Here is a 17,080-nt window from a genome sequence, read left to right on the forward strand (position 1 = left end):
GCATTCCACCAGCACATATCTCCAGCACCCAAATAAACTCCCAGAACCATTCTGGGTTAAAATTCACATGATTCATATGCAAAAAAGGGTAGGTTAGAAAATAAATGTTTTCATAAATATTTTTGTCTAACCAAATTAGTCTTGAATGTTAGCTGTGAGATGACTTATCTTTCACAACAGTCTACAGTGTGGGAGAGGGGGGGTAAGACACCACCAAACTGAATTATATATGGAAAGCACTGTCCGGCTGAACCAAGAATTGATGACCCTTGTTAAATAACCCTCAGATATAGAGCAAGTTTACATTTAAAGTAAAGAATGTCAGGCACTGCATGGCATTTTAGCTTCAAGTAGTTCAACTCAACACCAAAATAGATATTCTGAACATGTACTGGGAAAGACCATCAGCAAAGGGGGGCACTTTAAAATAAAAGTGGTTTTCTGTATGACACCCTTTAAAAGCATTCATGTACCCAGTTTATTAGAAAATGGTTCTTGGTTCTATTTCACAGATTTCAGCTGAGGCTCAATAACTCAAGCTTGTCAGGTTTGCAGATGACATTAGGCCAGAATAGATCCAGACTTTCAAATAAACAATCAAGACAACATTTCCACTTTGGATAATCAGAACAGTCACATGAAATAAATAAATCCCAGATTCCGCAAATTGGCAGAAAATTGACGTGTGTCTTTAATGGACTGTGTTGAAAATGTTGAAATAATTCTTTATACATATACCAATGATAGTTAAAAGATGCTGCCCTTGTGAACCCCCCCCCCCTTTCCTGCCCATTTCATCCTGGGATGCTTTATTAGAATTTCATTATGTGCAGAAAAGACAAAATTTAACTCAAGTAGGCACTGTAGATATTCAGTGATAAAAAGATTATCTTCTATCGTTCAGAGTTAATATACATTGGATTTTTTTAGGATGTTCAACATCTCATGCAAAGTATGTAATCCGACAAGAGACCCCATCCAACATGTGGACTTTTTATTTCAGTAGTTTCCATCAAAAATTTGCAAAAAAAAAGGGCCTTTTCTGTAAAACATTATATACATGACAAATGGCATGTTGGTGGTTACTAAAGAGGAAGAAAGCCCATTAATTCTTATGACAGAAAAGAGGAAAATTGAGAAAATGCATCAACCAAGGACTTAGAATATTATTATGCAAACTATGCATGTATATGCAGCTCTACAGCCAAAGAAAGCTGATGGAAATGCTGGATAGGGTCATATTATATTGAATACAAATAACAACATCATTTTAACAGACTCACCCAGCAGTGCAACATAAGGTATAAATTACAGAATATTAAGACACTGAACATTATTATGTGTACCATCCATGATTTTACTATGCACATAAAATTGCTGTGGTGATGGACTAACACAACAGTCCTGCTAAAGAAATCCGGGAAAGGTCCCATTGCCTGTGGTCCCTGGTGTTGGCACCATAGGCAAATGGGACCTTTCCCGGATTTCCTATATAATATACAGCTATATGGTAGAAGTGAGAATAGGAGCAAAGGCCAGGCCTGAGTAACATGACATTTAAAAGGCAGTAAATCAGCAGGAGTTGGGCATTTTCAGAATGTACTTGAACACAGCTGTTTTATCTTAAGCTGAACTCCCATGACTGAATACTTTCTGAAAACGTCCAGGCCTGGTGGTAAATGATTAAGAGAGGTCAGTTTAGCATTTAATGATGGGCTGATTTGATATGACAACTTTGCAAAGATGTCATATATAAACAGGACTTCAGTCCACCACTCCCAACATCAAAGGCTGACATTTCTCATTTGACTTTTTATCAAGGGTAAAAAAATGACACTGATGCTGCCATTTTTTTTCATTTATGAATAGTCTTGAACCAGATTGCATCGTACATTTTGATATCTTTCTCTTGTTCAACATCCATTCATTAGGGTGGAAGTCAAAACTACGGTGATCAAAGCCTGAAGCGCATCATCGGGAAGAAGGTACGGGATGGTGCCTGAATGCCATAATCACCAATTGCAAGAACAGCTTCTTCCCAGCAACTATCAGGCTCCTGAACACTGCACTGCACTGCACTACCCACTACCTCAGCAAACTAATCTCCCATGGACTTGTATTTCTGAATGCACTGTGGACTTCTGTTCTGCTCGATTACAGTTACCTTGTATCACTGTTATTAATTTATTGTATTGATTATTTTATATTCATTTGCACATTATTGTGTTTATGTTCCTGTTATGCTGCAGCAAGCAGAATTTAATTGTGCTGTTTCTGGTACAATTGACAATTAAACTCTCTTGACTCGACTCTCTCTCTCTCTCTCTCTCTCTCTCGAATCACAGGAAGATCGGGAAACTGCGTAGCCTCTCCCACCTCCACTCCAGAACAGAGGTTATTCTGACCTCAGTCATTAACTGTAATAACACTTGCATATGTGTACATTCACAGGCTAAGCTCCGTCATTGTTAGTTCTTTCACTGAATGTTACGAAAGAGTGGACAACTAAATCAGCTCTTGCTGCACAATACTGATCACTGATGAAACCTTGGAAAAGACTGGTCACTTTCCATGATATTGATGCTATTGATTATAGTACAGCCTATAACTGCAAACAAGAGTATTTGGGATTAGTACAGATGATTGATGTAGACATGGTAGGCTGAAAGGCCTATTTGTGCGCTCAGTTCTATAACTCCATACTGAATTGCTCCAGAAGACTTGTACCTGTACAAGTAAATGTCCAAATTTCTAGAAAGCCAGTGTAACAGCTCCCTCAAAACGTATTTATTTTAACTAACTATTCACAACACTTCCAATCCATGCGTTTGTTGGTTTCCAGCCTTTCTCAATAACAGGAATCAAGACTCGAATACTCACTCTGGCCATGAATCTTTTTGCAGAAATGATGGTTGATTCCTTCTTCATGATGCATCTTCTGCAAGACTGCTGGATGATTCCGACTCAACACCTCTAATTACATTTGGGATTCTACTGATGCATGTGAAGTTCTCAAATTTATTTCTGTAACCGATCATTTCTCTGGACAAAGGATTTCCTAAAGTTTACAAATGACTCTCATAATATCAGTTATTCTCAACACCACCAACTATGTTAATAATAACATTTTTGTTTTACAGAACAAAGATTGCCTGCTTGAGTTGAGTTCTGGCAGAGTTGCAGAATTAAGACTGCGGTGTTTTTTAACTGGCTTCAACACTGTTCACCTAGAATGCCTGGAGTTGAAGGGTGGCGCAGCGGTAGAGTGGCTGCCTTATAGCGCCAGAGAACCGGGTTCGATCCTGGCTACGGGTGCTATCTGTACAGAGTTTGTACGTTCTCCCCGTGACCTGCGTGGGTTTCCCCCGAGAACTTCAGTTTCCTCCCACACTCCAAAGACACAGGTTTGTAGGTTCATTGGCTTGGTATAATTGTAAAAATTGTCCCGAGTGTAGGATGGTGTTAATGTGCGGGGATCGCTGGTCGGTGCGGACTCGGTGGGCCGAGTGGCCTGTTTCCGCGCTGTATCTCTAAACTAAACATTCTCATAATTCCCTCTAACAATACAAGATATATCCAAAATGATATCAGATGGCAAAACAACATGTTCAGCATGGGGAATGATTATTAAAATCTCAAAGATAATTGAACTATAACATAAATAGCTAATTATAAAAATACTTTTCTCCGTTGTGTTTTTATCTCCTTCTTGCCTGGATGCTGAATTTATCTGTTGTGCAACAAAGTTAATGAGTGTAATGATCTAATGAAGTATCTATAGAGAAAAGTGGTATCATCAAAACATGCTCCACTTAAATGTGTACACATTATAAAATACCTATAGTCACGGCTAGTTGATAACAAACTGTGACATTTGCATTAAAATAGAACATGTAACAGCACAATAGACACAAAAAGCTGGAGTAACTCAGCGGGGCAGTCTGAAGAAGGATCAACCCGAAATGTCACCCATTCCTTCTCTCCAGAGATGCTGCCTGTCCCACTAAGTTACTCCAGCTTTTTGTGTCTATCTTCGGTTTAAACCAGCATCAGCAGTTCCTCCTTACACGTATATCAGCACAGCACAGGAATAAGTCCTGTCTCAAACATGATGCTAAGATGAACTAATCTCCTCCACCTGCACCTGATCTATATTCCACAATTCATTGCATATCCATGTGCCTATCTAAAAGCCTCTTAAACCTGACTATTTTATCTGCCTCCATATATCTGCTCCAGACACCCATCAGCGTCTATTTAAAAACTTAACCCACACGTCTTTTAAATTTTACCCCTCTTACCTGAAAACTATGCTCTCTAATCTTTGACATTTCTACCCAGAGAGAAAGATTGTGACTGCCTACTCTACCTATGCCTCATAATTTTATATACCTTTATTAGGTCTTCCTTCAACCTCCAGTGCTCGAGAGAAAGCAATCTAAGTCTGTCCACCCTCACTTTACAGCTAATTTCCCCCTAATCCAGGCATCATTCTGGTAAACCTCCTCTGCACCGTCTCCAAAGCCTCCACACCCTTCAGCGACCAGAATGACACTCAATATGTAGACTTACCAAAGTCTTAGAGCTACATCATGATTCTTATACTCAATATCGAGCAATGAAGACCTTCACACCATTTGCATTATCTAACATTCTATCTATTTGTCTTTCCACTTTTAGAGAACCATGGACTTGAACCTCAAGACGCCCCCTGTATATCAATGCTGTTTTGGATTTGGGATTTGGCCCTTGACAATAAGATATTTGCTACGGTAAATAACTTTTCTGAAATTAGCTGGCGATTTATGTCAAAGCAACATTAACTAGGGGACAGCACACTGGCAAAGTAGTTGATAATTGACATCACTGCACCGTCGGTTTTGCACAACAGCGATGCTCCTCAGCTTTGTGACTGTCAAGAAACGTGGGCATTTGCATGTTCTCTGCCTTGTCACTGTCACAGAAAATTAAGGTTGCAATTCAAATGTGCAAATTAACTCAACTCTTGTTTGCTCCAGTGACACCAATGAGACTCACTAGGGCATAATTTAAATTAAGCAGACTTACTCTTGTACTTGTGTAGAAAGGAACTACAGATGCTGGTTCATACTGAAGACAGACACAAAGTGCTGGAGTAACTGCGGTTCAGGCAGCACCTCTGAAGAAAAAGGATGGGTGATGTTTTGGGTCAATAGACAATAGACAATAGACAATAGGTGCAGGAGTAGGCCATTTGGCCCTTCGAGCCAGCACCGCCATTCAATGTGATCATGGCTGATCATCCCCAATCAGTACCCCGTTCCTGCCTTCTCCCCATATCCCCCGACTCGGCTATTTTTAAGAGCCCTATCTAGCTCTCTCTTGAAAGCATCCAGAGAACATGCCTCCACCGCCCTCTGAGGCAGAGAATTCCACAGACTCAGTGAGAAAAAGTGTTTCCTCATCTCCTTTCTAAATGGCTTACTCCTTATTCTTAAACTGTGGCCCCTGGTTCTGGACTCCAACATTGGGAACATGTTTCCTGCCTCTAGCGTGTCCAAGCCCTTAACAATCTTATATGTTTCAATGAGATTCCCGCTCATCCTTCTAAACTCCAGAGTGTACAAGCCCAGCCGCTCCATTCTCTCAGCATATGACAGTCCCGCCATCCCGGGAATTAACCTTGTAAACCTACGCTGCACTCCCTCAATAGCAAGAATGTCCTTCTTCAAATTAGGGGACCAAAACTGCACGCAATACTCCAGGTGTGGTCTCACCAGGGCTCTGTACAACTGCAGAAGGACCTCTTTGCTCCTATATTCCATTCCTCTTGTTATAAAGGCCAACATGCCATTTGCTTTCTTCACTGCTTGCTGTACCTGCATGCTTACTTTCATAGACTGATGAACAAGAACCCCCAGATCCCATTGTACTTCCCCTTTTCCCAACAACGCCATTTAGATAGTAATCTGCCTTCCTGTTTTTGCTACCAAAGTGGATAACCTCACATTTATCCGCATTAAACTTCATCTGCCATGCAACTGCCCACTCCCCCAACCTGTTCAAGTCACCCTGCATTCTCATAGCATCCTGCTCACAATTCACACTGCCACCCAGTTTTGTGTCATCTGCAAATTTGCTAATGTTACTTTGAATCCCTTCATCCAAATCATTGATGTATATTGTAAATAGCTGCGGTCCCAGCACCGAGCCTTGCGGTACCCCACTAGTCACTGCCTGCCATTCTGAAAGGGACCCGTTAATCCCTACTCTTTGTTTCCTGTCTGCCAACCACTTAAGCAGAACTGATAAAAGTTTTTTGTCTCTTTTTCATTCACTAATACAAATATTCATTTCCCTTTCTGCATCAATGTGTGCAAACTCACTTATTACTTCTGTTGCAGTTCCACTGTATATTCCCTCAATTCAGAAAGCTTATCGGTTAAGGGCACTGATGTTGCTCAGGACTGGATGAGCAGCTTTCCACAACATGAGCTCCCCATTTTCAGCAAGTTACAGGGCAGAGCTTATATCTAGCTGAAGAGGCATGATCGTTTTCAATAAAATCCGAGTCATTAGGGTTCAAATAACAGACAGCCTCAGGCCCTGGACGGTGTGAAGGAAAGGGATGAGGGCTGGTGCTGCATTTCTGCAGCTATGTGGAAAATGTCACAAAGCATAGGCAGTGGTGAGATGTTAAAGTGAACCAGGAAGTCACAGAGATAATGCTGAAAGGGGATGGGGAAATGTGTCATGGAGGATGATCCATTGAATATGTGGGCCTGTGGGACAGAGGGAGAGGACTTGGGAAACTGTTCTTACATTGGATTAGAGAATAAAGGGGAACAGTAAAGGAGCAAAAACTCAAGATGTGGTTGCGAACAATCAATGATAGTAGAGGGATGCACAAATAAGGAGAAAAAAAGAAGAGATTTTGTAAACACTATTGTGGAAACTGGCATTATCTGAACAGAAAGAATTCTTGCATGAGGTGGTGTCAAGATATCTAAGGAATTCTGAGGGCTTGCAACAGATACCATTCGTTAAGCCATCCCCTGAGATGAAAACAGAGTAGGCAAAGGAAGGGGAAGTGTCAGAGATGGGTTACATTGAAACTACCAGCAAATATTATGACACTTTCAAGTTCAGTACAAGAGTAGGAAGCAACAGAAATGCAGCTCATCAACATACCAAATCATCCGATGGGTGTGGAGGGAAATGCCTGAGTATGACTCAAACATGAATTGTTTCCACATACACCACAAAAAGAAAAAAAGTAGAGCTTATGATTCATTCAGCGCTGTGGATTTTCCACAAATGTAATCAAACCTAGATTTTTAACTCGTTTCTTTCTACTAACTGAGAAACTAAGTCAATTGCTTGCCAACACCAAAAAGATGTGCAAATATCAATAACAACCCCTTTTCAAAAAACATGTTTTCAACATTCTGAGATCAAGTAGACTAAAGCAGCCAGCATATTTATGTACTGGACGGGTCTTAAATCTACGCACATTTTGGAAAGACAGTGGTCAACTTTCGGTAAACCATTCAGTAACACAGCAGGCCCTTCTTGCACAGTCATAAGTAAACACGTCATTGCAAATTTCAGATGGCCACAATCCAATAATCTACAATTGTAAAAAGCTTGACGAATCGAGTTAAAGATCTGAATTAATAGGACTTACCTGTAGTGAACATTTGTGACTGTTGGATCTCTGTAACCAATGATCCAAGTCTGAATGTCTAGTGGCTTAGCTTTCTGATACGCGATGGTAATATCTATAACCCACTGAAGACCTTTGTGTTTGGCCACTATATAGGACAGAGATTAAAAAAAGAGGTAAGCAAACTTATTTTCCTACTGCTGTAAAGGCATTTAAGAAATCCCTGATATAATAAGGATGCTCCTGCATTCTAAATACTTTATCCTGAATAAAAATGGTTAGATCTGCGTCAAATCAGTCACAGCTAGTTGTGTTTAAATACCATGGAAGTAGAGTTCTGATGTTCCTAAAAGTTGGTATAATTAACATATTATTTTATTTGCAGTCATAGAGTCGTAGAGTGATACAGTGTGGAAACAGGCCCTTCGGCTCAACTTGCTCACACCGACCAACATATCCCAGCAACACTAGTCCCACATGCCTGCATTTAGTCCATATCCCTCCAAACCTGTCCTATCCATGTACCTGTCTAACTGTTTCTTAAACGTTGGGATAGTCCCAGCCTCAACTACCTCCGTTTGGCAGCTTGTTCCATACACACACCACCCTTTGTGTGAAAAAGTCACCCCTCAGATTCCTATTAAATCTTTTCCCCTTCACCTTAAATCTATGTCCTCTGGTCCTCGATTTACCTACTCTGGGCAAGAGACTCTGCGCATCTACCTGATCTATTCCTCTATCTATTTATATTTATTTTTCTGATATATTTATATTATACCATTAAAATTATACCGGGCAACAGATTGTACAATTTCTACTCAAATACTTGTAAGTCTATACAAGTGCAGTTAATCCAGTTAATCCAGGCCACATTGTATACAGAGGTCACCAAAATCCAAACTGGTTTTAAAATTCTGGAAACAGACATTGTGACAGATCTGGCATTTATTACTTATTCCGTACCACCATTTTAGTAACACGGGCCCATATAACCAGTTATTTGCCAAATCCGCACGTCCATTCCCTCTTTAAATGGTACCCGATGCGCTGGTTCCGTTAACATTTGCGTTACTCAAGATTGCAGCATTTGCAGTAGCTTGTGTTTATAGCATTTAGAAAAACAGTAAACCATATTTGTGCGCGAATGGAGTCACCCATGTTATACAAAGTAAGAACAGCAAATTTCCTTCCTGAAGTGCAATTGTAAAAGTTGATGTGACTGGATAGCACGCAAAGTTTTGCCACATGTGACAATGATAAACCTCTGACACAAAGATCCATTATGATTTTAAAAACAAACAACGGTTGACTTTCCTTCCATAGCACCAACAACTGAATGTTCTGACTTGGTCTCTATGAAAATCTGTACAAGGTACACCAGACGATGACAGAGGGGGCTGCAAAAGCTGTGTCTATGTGAAGTACAGTATGGGGGCAGCCGGCTGCACAGCAATTTAACCCCTGCAGCTTTCAACCTGGATAGCTGTACTCAATGGGCATCAATTCTATATAGATAAGGAAGCTTGTTTATCAGCAGTATATTCCGTTCTGTAAGCATGTTAGTTGAGTGTCTTTTGTCACCCACATGCTCAGTCTTCAGTCCTGACTAGAAGTAAAACAACTGGTGGACTGGTGCGGCAACAACAATTTAGCATTAAATGTCGACAAAACAAAGGAGATGATTGTCGACCAGCCAAAACACACACCCCTCAACATCAGTGGCACCACAGTGGAGAGAGTGGAGAGCATAAAGTTCCTCAGAGTGCAAATTACAGACAGTCTCACCTGGTCCAGGAACAACACTGGGATTGTCAAACGGGCCCATCAGCGACTGCACTTCCTGAGGAAACTCAAACAGGCCTCACTCCCCACCAACTACCTCAGGACTTTCTACAGGGGCACGGTGGAGTCTGTACTCACGTACTGTATAAACACGTGGTACTCCAACTGCAACTGCTCGGACAGGAAGGCTCTGCAGAGGGTATTGAGGGGAGCAGAGAGGATCATTGGCGTCTCCCTACCCCTCGGTACAAGAACTGTTCCAGAGCCGCTATCTGAATAAAGCTCGGAGAATAGCTAAGGACAAACTGCACCTCCTCCACACACACCTGGATCTCCTGCCATCAGGTAAGAGATACTGTAGCATCAAAGCCAGACTGCTACCAGACTGCTAAACAGCTTCCTGCCACAGGCTGTGAGACTGCTAAACAGTCACTCTGTACTCACAGTCACCTGATTCTGCGGCTTTGCACTGACATCAGCTGCCCTGGACATTTTAATGATTGTTTTTACTGTATTTTAATGTTGCTGTTTACCTGCTTTTAACTATTTATACTGTTTCATCAAGGACTGGATTGTTTTTTATTGTTATTATGTGTGAAATGTTTTAAGTTTCATGTGCGATGCTCCGGTATTCCCTGGGAAAATTCTTCTCATTTTGCAATGTACAACTGTTGCTTTGCAAGATGCCAATAAAGGTTGATTGATTGATTGATTTAGTTACAGTTCTATAGTTTCTTTGTTTCGTTAGTTATAATATTGTTCAGTTTTTAGTTAAGATCTGCAGATCTTATTTTGGATATTTTTAAGGCATAGATAGATTCTTGATTAGTACAGGTGTCAGAGGTTATGGGCAGAAGGCAGGAGAATGGGTTTGAGAAGGAGAGATAGATCAGCCATGATTGAATGGCAGAGTAGACTTGATGGGCCGAATGGCCTAATTCTACTCCTATTCCTTATGACATGAGATATTTTAATTCTTTGCTCTGATGCCGTGTATCCGTTGAATAAAAGTTTTTAAAACGCTCCTACTGGACTCGGCCAATCACCGATCCTATACAAGGTACACCAGGCAATGATAGAACTCAGTTTTGTTTTGCTCATTGTCCATTTAATTAGGTAAAGCTTTATAAATTGTGGGTCCAGATTCAATGGCCGAAATGTGCCAGATCAGCTGATCCGAGTCAGTGCAAAAGGTGAAGTTCTGCAATTGGCTTAGGCTTCCCGCACATTCCTTCTGAAGAAAGCAGCTGCCAATTGTGGACAGTTGGCCGTGATGTCAATTATACAGCTTGCCAAATCTCAGCATCCACCCTACTACAACACTTTGTCATCATCTGTACGTCAGTTTAGCTATGGAAAGGACCCAGTGGGGCTTATGGGATGATGCTCAGTCTTTTGGCAAATGCTACAATAATCTTCTAATATTAGCTGATAATTTTGTTAGCAGCTCAATCAGAGGCGGTGGTGACCTGCATCTTCTTCTGGAAAATAGAGGAAGTATTTTATTTGGTCATTCCGCTGTGACACTCAATTGGCAATCAAGATGATCAACTGGCAGATACTCCTGTACCTGCTGGCGTGTAAAGTTTTCTCTAATCTATGGTCATGTGAATGTCTGCAGGAGCTCGAGACGGCCTGTTGGTCACCTGCCTTGTCCTCTTCATTCATGCGAGGATCCCACTGCACTCCCATAGGGTTCAGTCAGTCAGTGGTGTTGGTGGATTGGCCCTATTACTGGTGATGCAAGCTTGCGAAATGCAATCAATGTTGCAGCTTAACCAGCCTTCTGGATTTCTACGCTTTCTTGCCCATCCAATCTCCAGCTACCAACCCCCCCCCCCCCCCCCCCCCCCCCCCCCCCTTGCACTACCATTGCCAAAACCCAATTTCCAGCCTTCCCAGCTAACCGTCCCCGAACGTATCTGCCTCTCCAAACTCCATCCCCAATTCCAGTCACTCTGCAGCATACATCCACCCAGGTTATTGGGGGTGGCAAGAACCTTATATCCTCTCTCTTCCTCTCGCCACAGGAGAGGTCAAAGAGGTTTGGAGTGTTGCCAATGTTGTTCCTTTGTTTAACAAGGGAAGTAGAGATAATCCAGCAAATTATAGGCCAGTAGACCTAACATTAGTGGTAAGGAAGTTATTAGAGAGGTTTTTTCAGGCTAGGATGTATTCACATTTTGGAGAGAATATGCTATTTAGGGAGTCAGCATGGCAGCTCATGTCCTATGAATTTGATTGACTTTTTTGGAGATGTGAAGGTGACTGATGAGGAGAGGCCAGTGGACGTTGTCCGCATGGATTTTAGTAAAGCATTTGATAAAAGTCCTTCATCATCGGCTGATTCAGAAGTCTACAATGCATGGATTCATGGTGCCTTGGCAGTTTGGATTCAGAATTGACTTACCCAAAGAAGACAGATGGTAGTGGTGGAAGGATGTTATTCTGACTGGAGGACTGTGATCAGTGGTGTTCGGCAAGGATCTGCGTTGGGACCCCTGTTGTTTGTGATATTTAAATTATAATAAAATTGATGTTGAGGATACTGAAGAAGGCTGTCAAAGGATACAGCAAGAACTATGAGAGATATGTGTGGAGAAATAGCAGATGAATAATTCAAGCAAGTGTGAGGCGTTGCAACTTGGGAGGTCAAATGCAAGGGGAAAAATACACAGTTAATGGCAAGATCTTATGCTATGCTTGCTATCATTAGTCAGGATACAGTGTACACGAGTAAGAAAGTCACATTGCATCTTTATAAAATTTTTGTTACATTGCATTTGGAATATTATGTGCCGTTCTGGTCGCCCTATTAAAGGAAGGTGGAGGCTTTGGAGAGGGTGTAGAATAGGCTTAACAGGATGCTGATTGAAATAGAAGGCAGCTATATTCAGAGGTTGGACAAGCTTGGATTGTTTTCTCAGGAGCATCGGAGGTTGAGGAGAGACCTTACAGTAGAAATATAAAAGTATGAGTAGCATGGACAGGATAAAGAATCAGAACCTTTTTCCCCAGGGTTGAAATAGACAATAGGTGCAGGAGTAGGCCATTTGGCCCTTCGAGCCAGCACCGCTATTCAATGTGATCATGGCTGATCATCCCCAATCAGTACCCCGTTCCTGCCTTCTCCCCATATCCCTGGCTCCGCTATTTTTAAGAGCCCTATCTAGCTCTATCTTGAAAGCATCCAGTTAACCTGCCTCCACCGCCCTCTGAGGCAAAGAATTCCACAGACTCAACACTCTCTGTGAGAAAAAGTGTTTCCTCGTCTCCGTTCTAAATGGCTTACTCCTTATTCTTAAACTGTGGCCCCTGGTTCTGGACTCCAACATCGGGAACATGTTTCCTGCATGTCCAAGCCCTTAACAATCTTATATGTTTCAATGAGATACCCTCTCATCCTTCTAAACTCCTGAGAATGGCCCAGCTGCTCCATTCTCTCAGCGTATGACAGTCCCGCCATCCCGGGAATTAACCTTGTAAACCTACGCTGCACTCCCTCAATAGCAAGAATGTCCTTCCTCAAATTAGGGGACCAAAACGGCACACAATACTCCAGGTGTGGTCTCACTATGTACAACTGCAGAAGGACCTCTTTGCTCCAATATTCAATTTCTCTTGTTATAAAGGCGAAAATGCCATTTGCTTTCTTCACTGCCTGCTGTACCTGCATGCTTACTTTCATAGACTGATGTACAAGGACCCCCAGATCCCGTTGTACTTTCCCTTTTCCCAACTTGACGCCATTTAGATAGTAATCTGCCTTCCTGTTTTTGCTACCAAAGTGGATAACCTCACATTTATCCGCATTAAACTTCATCTGCCATGCATCTGCCCACTCCCCCAACCTGTCCAAGTCACCCTGCATTCTCATAGCATCCTCCTCACAGTTCACACTGCCACCCAGCTTTGTGTCATCTACAAATTTGCTAATGTTACTTTGAAATGTCAAAGATTAGAGGGCATAACTTTAAGGTCAGAGGGAGAACGTTTAAAGGAGATCTGCATGCAAGCTTTTATTTTTTACACACGCACAGAATGGTGAGTTTATGAAACGTGCCACCAGGGGTGGTAGTGGAAGCAGATACAATAGAGGTGGATAGGCACATAGATACCAAGCCCTCTGTAATGTTTGGGACAAACACCCATCATTTATTTATTTGCCTCTGTACCCCACAATTTGAGATTTGTAATTGAAAAGAATCACATGTGGTTAAAGTGCACATTGTCAGATTTTATTAAAGGGTATTTTTATACATTTTGGTTTCACCATGTAGAAATTACAGCTGTGTTTATACATCGTCCTCCACTTTAGGGCACCATAATGTTTGGGACACATGGCCACAGGTCTTTGAAATTGCTCAGGTGTGTTTAATTGCCTCTTTAATGCAGGTATAAGAGAGCTCTCAGCACCTAGTCTTTCCTCCAGTCTTTCCATCACCTTTGGAAACTGCTATTGCTGTTTATCAACATGAGAACCAAAGTTGTGCCAATGAAAGTCAAAGAGCCATTATGAGACTGAGAAACTAGAATAAAACTGTTAGACACATCAGCCAAACCTTACTGTAGGCTTATCAAAATCAACTGTTTGGAACATCATGAAGAAGAAAGAGAGCACTGGTGAGCTTACTAATCGCAAAGGGACTGGCAGGCCAAGGAAGACCTCTACAGCTGATGACAGAAGCATTCTCTCTATAATAAAGAAAAATCCCTAAATACCTATCCGACAGATTAGAAACACTCTTCAGGAGTCAGGTGTGGATTTGTAAATGACCACTGTCCACAGAAGACTTCATGAACAGAAATACAGAGGCTACACTGCAAGAGTCAAACCACTGGTTAGCCACAAATATAGGATGGCCAGGTTACAGTTTGCCAAGAAGTACTTAAAAGAGCAACCACAATTCTGGAAAAAGGTCTTGTGGACAGATGAGACGAAGAGTACCTTATATCAGAGTGATGGCAAGAGCAAAGTATGGAGGGGAGAAGGAACTGCCCAAGATCCAAAGCATACCACCTTATCTGTGAAACACGGTGGTGGGGGTGTTATGGCCTGGGCATGTATGGCTGCTGAAGGTACTGGCTCACTTATCTTCATTGATGATACAACTGCTGATGGTAGTAGCATAATGTATTCTGACGTGTATAGACACATCCTATCTGCTCAAGTTCAAACAAATGCCTCAAAACTCATTGGCCGGCGGTTCATTCTACAGCAAGACAATGATCCCAAACATACTACTAAAGCAACAAAGGAGTTTTTCAAAGCTAAAAAATTATTGAGTGGCCAAATTAATCACCTGATCTGAACCCAGTTGAGCATGCCTTTTATATGCTGAAGAGAAAACTGAAGGGGACTAGCCCCCAAAACAAGCATAAGCTAACGATGGCTGCAATACAGGCCTGGCAGAGCATCACCAGAGAAGACACCCAACAATTGGTGATGTCCATGAATCGCAGACTTCAAGCAGTTATTGCATGCAAAGGATATGCAACAAAATACTAAACATGACTACTTTCATTTACATGACATTGCTGTGTCTTAAACATTGTGGTGCCCTGAAATGGGGGCGGGACACGAAAATAAACAATAGGTGCAGGAGTCATTTACAAATCCATACCTGACTCCTGAAGAGCAGTTTCTAATCTGTCGGACAGGTGTTTAGGGATTTATTTTATTATAGAGAGAATTCTTCTGTCATTTGGCCCTTCAAGCCAGCACCGCCATTCAATGTGATCATGGCTGATCATCCCCAAACAGTACCCCGTTGCTGCCTTCTCCCCATATCCCCTGACTCCTCTATCTTTAAGAGCCCTATCAAGCTCTCTCTTGAAAGCATCCGGAGAACCTGCCTCCACCGCCCTCTGAGGCAGAGAATTCCACAGACTCACAACTCTGTGTGAGAAAAAGTGTTTCCTCATCTCCGTTCTAAGAGACTCCTTATTCTTAAACTGTGGCTTCTGGTTCTGGACTAAGGAGTATGTATAAACACTGCTGTAATCTCTACATGGTGAAACCAAAATGTATAAAATGTATTGTATTGCATTGTACAATACATTGTATCAAATTGAGACAACGAAATGAATTTCCCTTACAGGCAGTATCATTAATTTTTTTGGGAAATAAATAAATAAATAAATAATAAGACATATTAAAAATAAAATTGAAATTGAATTTAAAAAATGTGGTATATGTAAATGTATAAAAATGGCCTTTATTAAAATCTGACAATGTGCACTTTAACCACAAGTGATTTTATTTCTATTACAAATCTCAAATTGTGGAGTACAGAGGCAAAGAAATCAATGATGGGTCTTTGTTCCAAACATTATGCTGTATGTAACGAATGGTAGGATAGAGATCATGTTCAGGCAGAGGGGGGTAATTGCTAAACACTTGAACTCCCCCTCCCATTCCCACACCGACCGTTCTGTCCTGGGCCTCCTCCACTGTCAGAGCACGGCCCAATGCAAATTGGAGGAACAACACCTCATATTTTGCTTGGACAGCTTACAACCCAGTGGTATGATAGTGATTTCCTTCACTTCAAGTAACCCTTCCGTCCCTTTCTCTCTGTCCCTCCCCCAACCAAGTTCTGATTAATCTTACTTATTGTATGCCTCCTTGTCACCTTACCCTCAGCTAACAATGAACCATTCTAGGGTTACACAGAAAAGCTGGAGAAACTCATATTTTGCTTGGACAGCGTACAACCCAGTGGTATGATAATGATTTCCTTCACTTCAAGTAACCCTTCTGTCCCTTTCTCTCTGTCCCTCCCCCAACCAAGTTCTGATTAATCTTACTTATTGTATGCCTCCTTGTCACCTTACCCTCAGCTAACAATGAGCCATTCTACATTTCCTTATCATCGTCTGCTTTGATCTGTTGTTTTCACACCTTACCCTTTCATAACTCTAGACTCCCTCTCTCCTGACTCTCGTCTGAAGAAGGATCTCGACCCAAAACGTCAACCATACCCTCTCTCCAGAGATGCTGCCTGTCCCGCTGAGTTACTCCAGCATTTTGTGTCTATCCTCGGTGTATAACCAGCATCTGCAGTTCCTTCCTACAGTTAAACTTGGCATCATGTTTGGCACAGACATTGTGGGCCAAAGGGCCTGTTCCTCCGTCTACTGTTCTAAATTCCCTGTTCTTCTCAGTTCCTACATTATCCTCTGTGACCTTCCCCATGCACTATCTCCTGATCCCCAGCCACCTCCCAACACTGCAAATATTCAGCTACCACAAAGATAAAACAAAAAAATGATTTGTTAAGATAAATTTCAAACATTAGTAAGCAAGTTTATCCTTACAAAGAGCATTGAAGGAAACAAATCCAGTAAACCAGTCGTAATATCATAGTTTAGCTTTGAACTCCATATACCATGTATTTTTGTGAGCTACAGCAACAACGAGCAGAAAGCCTCCGGATTGCTCTTAAAAAGAAATCCCATGTTACTGGCGCGTTACTTTATTGGGTGCACTGTATATTACACTTGAGATGGAGAAAAAAATGCTGGAGTAACTCAGCGGGACAGACAGCATTGCGGAGTTACTCCAGCATTTGTGTTTATCTTTGGTGTGAACCAGTATCTACAGTTCCTTCCTACATATATATTACACTAGCTTGTCTACAAAATATAATA

At 41.6% G+C, this 17,080-nt stretch overlaps 1 protein-coding gene across 4 annotated transcripts in view; it reads right to left on the reverse strand.

Moving 5' to 3' along the window:
• Window positions 1-17,080, reverse strand: part of lpgat1 (lysophosphatidylglycerol acyltransferase 1) — a 79,437-nt gene that overhangs the window by 13,695 nt on the left and 48,662 nt on the right. For all 4 annotated transcript variants that reach the window (XM_055639783.1, XM_055639785.1, XM_055639784.1 and 1 more), the window contains one exon: window positions 7,667-7,793. In XM_055639783.1, the coding sequence (XP_055495758.1) occupies window positions 7,667-7,793 (127 nt within the window). The remainder of the gene's footprint in view (window positions 1-7,666; window positions 7,794-17,080) is intronic.

Source organism: Leucoraja erinacea, chromosome 8 (assembly GCF_028641065.1).
Source record: "Leucoraja erinacea ecotype New England chromosome 8, Leri_hhj_1, whole genome shotgun sequence".
NCBI classification, from domain to species: Eukaryota; Metazoa; Chordata; class Chondrichthyes; order Rajiformes; family Rajidae; genus Leucoraja; species Leucoraja erinaceus.